General features: G+C 31.9%; 1 protein-coding gene across 1 annotated transcript in view; it reads left to right on the forward strand.

The window, feature by feature from the left end:
- LOC108688661 overlaps positions 1–10332 on the forward strand; it is a 343834-nt gene extending 333502 nt beyond the window's left edge. Inside the window, exon 17 of the mRNA XM_018194993.1 lies at positions 10114–10332. Within this exon, the coding sequence (XP_018050482.1) occupies positions 10114–10332 (219 nt within the window). The remainder of the gene's footprint in view (positions 1–10113) is intronic.
- The last annotated feature ends 3973 nt before the right edge of the window (positions 10333–14305 follow it).

The raw sequence follows: 14305 nt of genomic DNA on the forward strand, positions 1-14305 counted from the left end.
CGCGCGTGTGTGTGTGTGTGTGTGTGTGTGTATATTTGTACATATGCACTCGTCAAATAATGTATACGTATAAAGAAAGCTCAGTCATAACAGCAGTTTTGCTTCTTTTAGAAAAATTTACTGATAGACCACGTTATACTACTTTCTTTTCGCAATCGATTACTTTTTCAGCTCGTTTCGTTTACTTTAAAGTTTAGTTTGTGCAAACTATCGCCACAGTATGTTCACACGTACTTACCCATCGCTTGTAACACGCTCAACAACGATATGGACCGCTTTCGTGCCGATTGTTTTTTGATTAACGCGATTTCAGCGCGGCTTCATTATGCCTTTTCAAGTAATAAATTGAAACAAGACGCGAAGCAATTTGCCAGACGATTTTTTTTATTTCTCTTCGGAAGCATTGTTTGCGTGTTTGCCGAGCATATAGCAGAATATTAAAAGTAATATTTTATTATAATGAACATATATGTAATGTTATAGAGATTGAGAGTTGAGAGAGGCGGAAAATTTTTAAATATCAACTTTTATAAATAATACACATCATTTTCAAATCAAACAGAAATATCATAGTTTCTTCTTCTTCCTTCTACTTCTTTATCTTATGATATTATTTCTTATTTCTAAAATTTACTTTCTGTTTTTATTTGACTCTATTTCTTAACACTTATCTGTCAATTAGTCATTTTACAAAGATATTTATTAAGTAAATACACGATTATTTGTAAACGAAGAGGCAAGTTACACTGGAATATAGTAGCGTAACTTGCATTGACCTTGATTGTTCGGCCGCGATTCTCGGTTAATCCTCTTATTCCTCGACGCTTTCTTCAGCTGAAAGCCGAACAGCAAAGCCGATAACGCTCATTATGCAAGTTTATACAAAATTTACGCGATTCCGTGGTGCAACATACGCCACGTAGCTCATAATTGAACGTTACCTGCTGAATTTTGTGCTGTAATCCGAATATTCGACCATCAATGTTAATATGTTGCAGACACTTACAGGGACCATGACAGCTTGTTTAATACTCTTAATGCGATGGTGAATTAATTAAATGATTCACAATATGCAATGCTCGTATACAACTTTCCGATATTTAATTTTTTAAGCAAAAACATGTCTAATTAAAAATTATGTGTGACATATATCGCTCTCTTGTTGAGCGTTACTCCACATTTTTTAACAATGTTTAATTGAACAAGTCTTAAAGGAATTGCTAAATGCGTACCATTTACTTTTTTTCTATTACATTTTTCATTTGATACTGATTTGCATGAAAATAAACGTCGAAAATTATTACTTGATGCTTTAGGTACCTATAATTACATATTTAATTTTTTATCAATAATAAATTAATGTACAATAAATCTTTTTGCAGCATATATTGCAAAAGATAATTTAAACAACCACTGGCCTGTTTAAACAAATCATCTGTAAATCTCTTCAATTACATCACTTTTGTGTGAAATTAAATTTATGAATTAAAATAATTAAATTTATGAATTAAAATAATTAAAAATATAAAATTAATAAAATTAATCGTCATCAAATTCTTATTTTATTAATTTATTAAAAAAGGGATTAAATATTTAATAAAAATTAATAAATATTAATAAATAACATAAATAAACAAATAAGAGGATTGTATTTGTTTAAGCGAATCTGGTACCTAATGATATTTCTACGTGAATTTTTTTTACAGTTTATGTAATATTGTACTTACTCACTAAATACTTTTAATAATTCATAAACTCAGCATATCGGAATTGAGAAGTATAAAAAAGAAAAAAGGGAAGCAACTATCAGCAATAAATAAAATGAAATTACTTGTATTGATCGCACATTGCTTCGAAGTCGAGAGGAAGAGAACTTTCTTTATTTGTGTCACTTTACATTGCTAGAAATAGTGTGATGAATTACGAAGTTGTTGACAATTTAGCCACTCACAAGCCACTAAAAATCCTTTTACCTTATAGCTGTTTTAGCTTCTTGCTATGTGAGTAAAAGGACTTCTAAATCGGATGACGATTAACGTCGACGCGCGAGATTTAAGATCCGCCAAATCTAGCGATTACTCCGACAATCTAAGACCGCTCGCTCGTAGAAAGAGAGAAAGTAAGATGAAGCGTGAAGAAAGGGCAGGCCAGCCGGGAGAATTCAAGTTGAGATTTGCACCCTCGAGTAAGGACAGACACGGAAAAATGGCGAGATCGTTGGATAGTCGGAAGACTCCGCTTGCTTCGATGAGATACACCAAGGATGAAATATGAACGGGGATCCCGTTAACGATGCATCCCTCGGCAAGAAAAGGGGATGGACTCCTTAACGCGAGAGCGTCGGCGGGTTTTTTCGCGCACCAGCATTAGACGTTAAAGTGAAGTGAACAGAATATATTTTCTCGGTCTAAAGATCTCTCGGAACTCTATGCATATTTAGAAAATACGATTTACAGTCACGCAAAATTGTAGAAAACAATTAACGGTAAATGTACGCAATGAGAGATAAATTATATAGATGCTTATCCTTGTGTTGCGATAAGCCACGTAGAATTAGTTCGAGAATTAACAAATAATAATTATTAAGTACATTTATAAATATTATAAATGATACAATTAGAACACAAAGTTTTTCTTTCACAAACTACTTTTATTTCATAACTTTCCAGTATAAAACCAAGAGAAAACTTGATATTCTTAAAGGACCCCGAATGTTGCCTACCTACGAAGGAAGGGCTGCTATCGTTTTTCGCGAATGTTATGCTCATTTGCATTGCGTGACGAGCCCGCTTCCCGTAAGCCTTTACGTGTTACAAAGCTGGTGTGCGTTGCATGTCGTTATTACTTCTTTTCAAGTTCTTTTTTTGCACTTTCTACCTTCTACTTCCCTCCTCAGAGGCTCTACCCTCATTCGGCCTTATCCCGATAGTTTTTACTCGTACCGTTCTTCGTCTTTCATATGCGCTTTTCTCTCCTCGTGTCTTAATGAGCAACATCGAGCAGGCTTCTCAATGTCATTATTGATTAAGTGGCCACGCAAAAATGCGTCTGGATTCTTTAATGATGAAATTTTATTGGCAGCTGCCTCGCGACGACAATTTTCCTCTTCTCTCGACGATGAAAAACTATGAAGCACGAAATGCCGCACTGCATGATCGTGCAACACACAATATTGTAAATGTAAAAAGATTCTTTTGTTATAGAAATGTTATTACAACAAAAATTACTTCATTATTTCTATGAACCACAATTTCCCTTATTTTTCTACCAATTATAAAGGTAAATTATAATTAATTAGAATTCAATAATATAATTACATACAGAGAGCATCATTAAAAAAAAATGTTTTAAATAATATGAATAGAAGTATTAAATGATTAATTAGAATTTATACGTATTATATGAACAACTTCAAGGAAAATATTTTTAAAAGAATGAAGATCATTTTATAAGAAACCGATTCTTCATCTTACACAATTAATTGCTTACTGTCGCAGTTATTCGGTCATAATCATTTCTCATCCTTTTATCAAATAGCAATATCATCGCGTCATTCACATACGGATTCTGTATGTGCGCTATTATACAGGCACCATTGTTTCATCATTGCAAGTTGCAATTACAAGATGTCTTCGAGCAACGATCGTTCTCTGATATCAGATGTATACTCGATTGAAAGGGAAGATATTGAACGAGATGCAAGCGCCAATGGAGAGATCGCCATTGTAGAATGAATCTGTCTTCCATTAGCTGTACGGAGTGTCTCAAAAGTTGTACATATATTGCGGTAACATTATATACTGATTATTTCTTAACGATTCTTCTTAACAATTTGCCTGAACATTAATTATTAATTATTTGACGTAACATAACTTTGAAAATATTTCTTTAGAAGATACAATACTATTCAAAATATAAACTATGTGAGATTAAACATAATAAAATATTTTTCTTGTATCTTTTAAATTTAAATGATATTTAAATTTTCAACTGTTTGAATTTAAAGATTTGTTCGTTTAAAAAAAAATTGTTTTTAAATTAAAACTCTCATAATTATAAGAGAAGATACAGAAAGATCTGGGACACCCTATATGCTTCATACCTCTTGCTCCCTTTCCTGTCAACATATACGAGGTCACGTTCGAACGTAATCACTCCTCCGTCCAGAAATCCAATTAGTCGACCATTAATAAACGATTCGTCCTGACGGAGGAGATAATGGTACCTGCCTCATCACTAGATGCAGTTGCACCTGCAGGTACGCTGCGTCTTGCACCTGTCTTCATTCACGCGGGGATAAATGGCCGATCCCGTGACGATGCTATAAGGAGGACCATTAGTTTCTGGTGATCGCCAATTGAGATCTTTCGAAGAGAATAGCACGATCATGTTCGAGGTTTAGTGTCATCACATTTTAGCTCGTGACACTTCTTTAAGCCAATTGAACAAGTTTCTGGTTTCTGCTCAAATAAGCGCTGTCAGCTTAATCTTCGTTTATACTACTGAAAAAAGAGCTGATCAATTTAGATCGCATGAAAATTTTTTTATTTTATTTTTAATTAGTATTAATATTTGTAATAATTATTTTAATTATTTATTATTAATATTTGTAACGCGTCTTATTGTATCATCTATTTAAAAATAGTATTGCTCTCTATGCTTCCATGCTCTTGTATATGCGAGTGAAGAAAATTGATGAAGATAGCAAAAAAGAAGATCGACCCTTGCGATGACGGTTTTGACTGGTTGGAACAGTCATGACAGCGAGTTGACAGATTATTCGCGAATAAAGTTTTTTCTAAAGAGTAGTAACTGTGTTTGTTCATTTTGTGTGCGTGCGAAAGTGTCGCAAGAGCGCGTTTGCCTCCGGGAGTGCAACGTTTCACGCGGCGAGCGCAATAGTATATAACAATAACTTTGATATTTTACAAATTACATAAATACAATTTCTCGTTAACTCGGGAATAGTCATCAGAGACATTTATGTACCGCAGTGGCGAAAAAAGTATAAACTATGACATATTGTTTAACTATTTTTTACGAATCTTTAAATATGAAATTCTATCGAAAACTCGCAATAAAAAATGTTGTATTGTAATTAAATCCTTTATTTTGTTCTTTTAGAAATACTGTCATAACAAGTTTATTAATATGCTTATTCCATTTAATATTTGTTTAGTTTCTACTTATTTTCATCAAAAAATTATGATTGAATCTATGTCCATATAATGCTTTAAATACTAATAAATCAGAAATCAATCAGTATATACAATATCAGTAATATGTTGTTAATAATAAAGATTTTAATTAGGGTGTAAAACACCACACACAGATGATTGTCTATGTAAAAAAATCGGCTAACTGCTTTCAAGTTAAAAACTGTGTGTGATCCACCACAGTAGTTTACACATATTTTTATTAAAATTTATTATATTCTGAGACTCATTTTTCATTGACTAATTCTATCTCCTTTAATAACTTTCTCGGCGTTGTATGCATTAAACAAGATAATTTTAATAGTTATTTATTAGAAATTACTTCCACAATCGTTAAGCACGATCTTAACAATTTTCATTTCTAACTTAGGATCGCTTACACTACACAACCCTTTGCGGATAAACAACATTATTCATTGCAGCCTTTCTATCATTAGATGTTTACGTAAATAATTTATTAGTTTTCCTTGTATATTCACTTATACATTTGCTAATTTCCGAATAATTGTATTAGCGCGTATCTACCTGTAAAGTGAAATTATTTTGGCGAAACGCAATGTAACACGGATGTACTTCTAACCCTGGATTAATATAGTAGAAGAGGCACGTACCGCATAATACAAGAGAGCGTAAATTAGAACAACCATCGAGCTGCCAGTGAGTTTCGTCATGTGGCACGATATTAATTAAAGCATAACGTTAAACAACCGGCGTAAACAGCAGAATGTTATGTTCGGCACGAAATCGGGGCAATTCGCGATTGATTTGATTACTTCGATTGCCATTAATTATTTTAGTAGGGCAATACAGTTATTATATTGAGAATAACTCCTTTGAAAAGAATTATTGAGCAATAACTAACAATTACAAGAAAAATTAAACAGTCGAGAATTATTAAGCAATATGATTAAAAACGTTATTGGAACATAACATACATAAAAGATATGATTGTACATATAATTATTCTCCATATTTAATAGGCAAATCTGATAGGTTTTATTTGAAATTAGAAATTGGCACGTCTAAATATTCCATAATTTAATAAAAAGAACATCAGAATATAATTACTATTGTTATATTGAAAAAATGTCTTACTAATTTTTAATAAATATTGTAAATTTGTTTGAATAGTACTAACTAAATATTTATTAAATATAAATATATACATATTTGATACAGAAACCATTAATTTCATTTAAGTATAACTTTTTTATTAAGTAAATATTTATTTAATAAGAGTGAATGTTTAATTAGTACTATTTAAACAAATATTTATTAAAATTTAATACATTCTTTTCAATGTACGCAAAAATATATTTTAAATGTTTTCAATAATTGATTTAATTAAAATAATTCAGAATAGATAAAGTCTGTGATATTATTAAATTTAAATTTTGTGATATGAAGTTGAAAAGCAGTTTGGTTTTACTTAACTTCATTAAAGCCTTTTGTTGAATTATTTGACGGTTCTACTGTGTGTGGGACTGATGTTTTACTGCAGAAACAAACGAGATTCTCGCGGAAGACCCTCTACCATACATGTATTATTTCACGGCGAAGCCGGATTAAATAAAATATTATCCGGGGAAAAATTAAACGCGTGTCGGCTGATGTTGAAGCACGACGGGAGATAAGCAGCACAATCCGTGGGTAAAAAAGTAGGAGTTACATATCCGCAGCACACAATACTGTTGCGAATCTGTTGGATAATCCCGATGGAAAAAAAAGTCACGCCACACATTTCCATTCAAAGTCGGATTATTCTGAAAACCTAGTACATGGAAACACATATGGCAATTAAAAGCCTCGTCGACTTCTCCATACAACAAAATTGATAACAACAAAATAATAATAATAGTAAAAAGTATAGTAAGTAACTTTTTAATAATAGTAAAAAGTATAGTAAGTATAGTAAGTATAGTAAGTAACGATTTTCACATATTCGGTTATTTTATTTAATGCACGAATTATACACAGCAGAAACAATAAATTTTAAACAATAAATCTGTCAATTAAGAATTGAAAAAATAAAGCTTAATGTCATTTTAAAATGTAAATTTAGTTATTTTATTTAAGAAAAATATACTTTTTTTTGCTTATACAAAGTTTATTTTTTGTTTTATTTATTTTAAATTATATATATATATTTTTTAATATAATGGACTCGATCAGAAAATAATCACATGAAAGCTGCTTGTGCGATTTTTGAAATCCGACAGTTACATACGAATTTATTTAATTCTTTTTAATTCCGTGTGATGCGTCTGTTATTTTAGTAATTTAGATATCTAAATTCAATAATTATACTTGATTGTAAAATGGATACAACTCATAAATAAAAGAAGATGCGAAACACGCCAAATGCGCTTGGTCGGATTTTTAGGCTAATTAAATGAAACTGCACGAAGCAGTAATGATCCAAGCATAGCCTGACAAAAGCCCAGTACGATAATTCATTTTACGTATTGGTTGGTGCTAATTGTAAACCCCAAGTTTCTCACACGTGGTGAGTTAATTATTGACTGCACGAATATACCACAACGATGTTTCGCAGTTAGACATCTTTACTATTTTGAATATCAAGTATTATGTTAAATACGGAATAAAGATGGAAGTAATATAAATATAAATGTAAAATTTATCATTTGATACATATTAGTACTAGATCGTCACAATTATAAAAAAAAACCTACGCAAAATTTTTCATAAAAAAGAAAAAAAATTTTACATTGTAAAATTGCCCTTAAAAGTATAGATTATATTATGATTGCAAAGTATAATAAAAACTTAGTTTTACAATGTAGACTTTTAATGCATCGAAGACACATCTCAAATTAGATGACTCACGTCGTTTTTCCGAACACCAAAGATATCATGGTCGAACTCGTCGAAAGTTTCATTCCACGCTAGAAGCTACACCAGCTCGTCACAGCAAAGTTATTCGCGCAAGATTCCAGCTTCTACGCGGAATTTAATCTCATTGAAAACCTCGCTCGGCACGAAACGAGCGAATGAAACGCCGGTGTTGAGAAATCTGGTCGGGCCACGTGGCGCACCAGAAAGATATCACCAAAAATCGCTTCCAGCTTCGCGGACTCCTACGCCGGAAATTAAAGATTCAACGAGCCGAGGGTAATTTTGGGGATGAGGAACAAGGACTGCGCATAGCGGATGGGTAGCGGGAGAGGAATTGAAAATGGAAATCGATGCTGGATTCTGGAAAGAGGTACACGATAAAGGGAGAAGGGTTACATTTCGACGTCGTTAAGTCGTATTCGAGAGAAAACTTGAATTCTGGTAGGACAACTATTGATAGTAAAACGAAAAATCCGTGTGCTTTCATGAAGATTATACTTTGAGGAAGAATTTATTCCGGTCGTTATAAATGATCTAGATTTATCGTCGCTTCACGAATTCTTCGATCAAAATAAATGCGTTTCTTAAATGAAAATTTCATAAGTTTTAATCGTTTCACACGATGATAAAATATTTTAATATTAGTGTACATAAGTACACTAACATTTTGTTAATCATAAATAAGATTATTGGAAAACATATTTTTTACTTATAATCTTTTCTTTGACTTAATATACATAATTTACATAATTTTTTCTGTTTATTGCTATATAAATAAAGTTATATAAAAAAGATTAAAAAAAAGATTAAAAATAATAAAAACTCGGAAATATCAAAAAGAAAAGATATAAACTCGATATGCAAAAAAATAAACAAAATGTAAGATTAATGATCAAATGAACCAATTTAAAATGTTTAACAACAAAAATGACTTATCCATAAAAGTTTAAAACGATTAATAATCAGAAATAAATATATAGTAATTGCTAGATGTTTCATCACGAAGTTTTTTCATTTAAATAAATAAAAAGTTAAAATATTAAAAATATATCAAAATATAATTAAATAATAGTAGTGTGAACGTAATTAAACCTAATAGGAATCGAATATGATAATAATCGATATGATAATTGTTAAGTAATAAAATTTGATAAAAAAGTCGTTTATATAGCTGAAGCTAAACACATATATCAGGAATTAGAAAATATAAAAATATATAAAAGTATATAAAAGTATATAAAAGTATCAACATCTTTCTGCGTCATTGTATTAAGAAATAGAGAGAGAGAGAGAGAAAGAGAAAAATTATTTTACAAATTTTAAATAATAAATTCTTTGATTTCAAGTGAGAATATGTTTAGTTGGTAAAGTAAAAAAACCGAAGTAGTAGTCAAAAAGAAATTTTTTAATAATATTCTAAGATAATGATAGATAAGAGTCGAAACACAATTTACAGTTCGCACGTTACTCCATATTAAACATTTAATTAAAATTCATGGATACAAATTAATACATAACATGAAAGGCGTTTTTACTCAGCGATCGAATCCTATCCTCAGCGCCTGAATATAGAAAAAACAGACAATTTATTAATGTTTTAACTTTTCATTTGTTTAATTGAAGAAGATTGGATGGGGTGCGAAACATTCTGTGATTATTATTTATTTGTTTGCAATTATTATTCGTTTTGCATTTTTATGAATAAAAACCACTTTATTGTTAATAATTTTTAATTTCACTTATATATATTTTCCTATCGACTTTACATTCTGTTTACTAAAAAACTCGAAATAATATATTTAAATTCAAACAAGAATCAATTTATAATGACGCTGGAACATTAAAAAAATCAGACAAGAATGATTTCTTATAATATGATTATTATTTGATCAATTATAACAGATGTAAAAAATTTAATAATTAATCAAATATCATATTGTTCACGTTGAAATAAAAAAGCTATTTTTGTGTAAAAATTTAAATTGTATGCGTGAATTGAATTGAATTTGAAAATGTGCTAATCAACATGTTCGATTTGCAGGAGGAGTGTGCATCGATGATGCAAGATCTCAGCGACAAGATTAACAATAAGCATCACGAGGTACGCACGCATCCGCTACTCTCGATCTTCAAAATGGCCGAAGTTGAGGTGAAGATGCCGTACAGTAACGAAGCGGCGATCTCCAGGTCGTCATCGGTGCTCCTTGTTGTTTTGTTTGCAATCAACTTCTTTGGGTCAACTTGCCTCTTTGGTTCGTGACAGAGACATCAAGATATCACTAAGAATCTGTATCGAGTATCTTCCTTGCGGAGGATCGCCACATGTCGCGTTCACGTGGTAGCAGCGGTTCCGACAATAGGCGGTTCGACCCTGATGAGAGAGAACTCGTGGCCTTGAAGGGCGCAGATCCACGAAGGGAAGAAATCTCCGCCTACCCCTCGATCACCGTGCGGATCGATAGATCGCAGGGATCGATCGGCGGATCCGCACAGATTCCCACACATTCCCGCCGATCGCGGATCGCTCACCGCGCCGTTGAAAATATTATTAAATATATATTGATATTTAATGATATTTTTGTTATATACTACATCTCGACAGGGCGTCCTCGAATCTTATTCTTCATTCTTCGACTGTCATATAATTCCGGGTCTTGAAACATATAATGATTACCACAATTAACATTAAATCAATACTGTATAATAAACAAAATTATTTTTCTTTTCAAGACAAAATTCTTTCAAAGAAGAATATGCTCTTATGTTATTATGTTTTCTATGTACATATTTTTTTTTTGTTTTAACATCTTATTTTATCATTTATTTTTTATAGCAATTACAAAAGTTATTAAGGCACCAATAAAAATTGTGACATGTGTTTAAATTGTATTAAAACTACCTATTTTAAGGTTATCCAGATTTTATTTTCCAAATACACACACACACACACACACACACACACACATACACAAATATATTAGAGAAAATAACGAGTTTACATATACTTTTACACACAAAATATTCATTATATGTTTAAAAGCATTTACTATAGATGCTAATGTACATCACGCGATAAGTACGCCTGACTGAATATACTGCGTTATATTATAATACTGTAATAACACCTACTACAAAATAGTGCTAATGCGCTACGCAGTACTCGAAGGATTAATGACAGATGATCGATGATGCCCTGGACGATCGATACTGTTTTGAGGTCGAGTTTGATGAGTTTTGGAAACGAGATTGACACGGAATACATTTGTCAAATGCGCGAAATCAAGTAGAGATCATTGGTCAATTGTGTTTTAATTTTTCACAATAATTTCGCCGTCAAAAGTGTTTTGCGATGAGACTATGCGCGATCGACATGCAACCGACGTAACTTGGACACGAGTTGCATTGCGAGTTAATCATTAATCGTACGCGGATGATGTTTGATTAGCAAGATGATTTACGGGCGAGTGATTGATGGAGAATAATATTAATGATATAAAATGATATAAAATGATATAAAAATGAGATTGAGAAATGTTGAAAAATGAGAGAAATCAAGATTTTTGCGTTCTATAATGAGATTATACATATATAAATTATATATATATTCTATATATAATGTATATATACATTATATATAGAATACATATAAAATAAATTTTTAATGTCCAATCTTGATTGGCAGACAAGATTACAATCATTACTTAGAAAAGCAAATGATTAACGCAAAGTCCATAAATAGATAGAAACATTTTATTGCAAATTGTTGAATAAAATTATTACATATGTATATACACTCGAAGTATTTTATTTTTAAACGTTGAAACTCTTCGCACAATTATATTATCGTTAATATTATATTATTAATGTTAATCCGGATGGAAAATAAATTAATAATTCGAATTAATTCGCGCTTTTGACGCGATAGAGCGGCAATCTTGACAAATTAATCGAAGAAAAATAAAAGTAAACACATAAAAGCCGCATGTTTTCGAAGTTGGCCTCAAGAGGCATCCCACAAAATTGAAATAAAAATATAAAATCATAACAGATCATGATAGAAGGGCAAAATGCGGTGGGCGCGATTCGCGATCGTTCGAGACGAGAGTATGACACATGTATAATAAATCGACCGTAACGCGAGAGGCAGTCTGTATAAATGGCTAAGCACTAATCTACTGTATAATTAATGGCCAAGCAACACAAACTTCCTCCCATACTGGACCATTAGGTGTTTGTTAAAGTTGAAATCTAAACCTGAAGCACATGCGTCTATACGATGTGTCGCGAGAGACTCGAGTGTATAGATAAATGTAGATTGTTAATAGCGATGTAAACAAAAGAAAAGGTATGTAATAGAGGTAGCCTGGAAATGTGGTCGAGCGAAAAAGTCGATGGTTCGCTCGTTTTCAAGTTTCAAATCGCACCGATGTATACGAAGTATCCCGAGTCGATCTCGACAAATGGTCCCCGAATTCTTTCCTTTCTCTTTATCATTTTTTTCCTCACTTTCAAATCGCATACATTCAAATTGTAAATATCCAATTATCTTAGAAGTGTACGGGGTGCCTTAGAAAATCTAAGTCCTAAAGAGACAAGAGACGTCCAATCAAATTTTTGCTAAATAAAAAGATGGCCTCAGAACTTGCTAGATAATATCGCCTTAATATCACCCATATAGATTTAGAGAAGCCAATACAAATCCGACAATCGAATTTTCAACTCATTATGCAGGAAGTATATCATTAATCAAACATAGAGACACGAGATAATTCTTTTAGACATGAAATGATCTTTTTTATTTATATTACGAAAAAAAAAGCAATATGTCTTCTCGTTAGACATTAATTGCTCGCAGTGTAAATGTACTTTTGCTCTTCTCGATAGTTTCTTTTATATATTTGTGTCATCGATTAGTTTATTAGCCGATGGCGCCGATAAGGGCAGCGCATATCAATGCGAAACGGCGCGGCACCTCGCATCGCGTCTCCGTAATTATGGCGCGCAATGTCAATAGTTCGTGACTGTGGGAGGCACCCTGTATAAACGGTCGATTTGTCAGCCCGAATGACGAGAGGGGGATACGAAGCGGAAAACTTGTAAACGGCGACCGAGCGCTTGACATTTACAAATTATTCAGAAATTCACGAGCTGGAATTATTCAGCAGCCGGAGAAGTCCTCCCGCTGGCTCGATCATAATCTCGATACCGGCGATTAATAACCCTCGGGATTCCTATAATTATTCCTCGCTGCTACAGACTCGTCACTACTACACTCATCTCTTTTAAAGATAATCAGTTTAGTGTCTTAAGGATCAAAGACAATTTTATTTTGTCAGCATCGAATCTCGATAATGATACGTCAGCAATTTGTTTCACGGAAGTGTCTTAATTACGTTTTCTAATAAAATTCCAAATACAATTAAATTGAAATTTAATTATCATGGACGGCAAATGTAGAATAGCTGAAAATTTAATGCAAAATGTCAATCATAATTTAATTCTTTTCTTCTTAATTACTTTTCAATGCAATATCAGCATAATTACATCTATGTCATCACACACACACACACACGCGCGCGCGCGCGCGCGCACACACACACACACACACACACACACACACACACACACATATATGGAGCTTATAATTTAAATACACTAATCACATTTCTGTGAGAAATCCTATTGTATGTATTCTTTATTTATAACAATACGCTCAACTTGTCATAAAAATGAGACAAAAATGAAAGCATATTATTAAACTTTTAGCATTAATTAAACTTTTAATTATTTTTTAAATTGTACTTTCTAAAATATTTATAATTTTTTGTTACTTTAAATTCTTTATAATTTATCTTTTAATTGTCTGTTTGTTTCCATTTATTGAAAATAATTAAAAAAGTTACAATCAATATAAATGAAAAAGCTAATCTCTAAGAAATAGATACAGATTAGACAAACATCCATTAATAGAAATGTGAAAATAACGATTATTACGAAAACTTTATTTATCCTTTTGATTCTTGCTAGCCGAATAAAGTGACGAGAATCCATTGGATGGAATCTTGAGGATTATAATTGCACTAAAGCTTCAGGCGAATCCGGGAGCCGTCGGAGTTAACTAACGAAAACTTGCTAGATAATGTAGCGGCAGGAACAATACGGCAAATAAATAGAGCCCTTCTATGCATACGATATACTCTATAAATATACATTACGTATACATATATATATAT

The sequence above is a fragment of the Atta colombica genome, unplaced genomic scaffold (assembly GCF_001594045.1).
Source record: "Atta colombica isolate Treedump-2 unplaced genomic scaffold, Acol1.0 scaffold238, whole genome shotgun sequence".
NCBI lineage: Eukaryota > Metazoa > Arthropoda > Insecta > Hymenoptera > Formicidae > Atta > Atta colombica.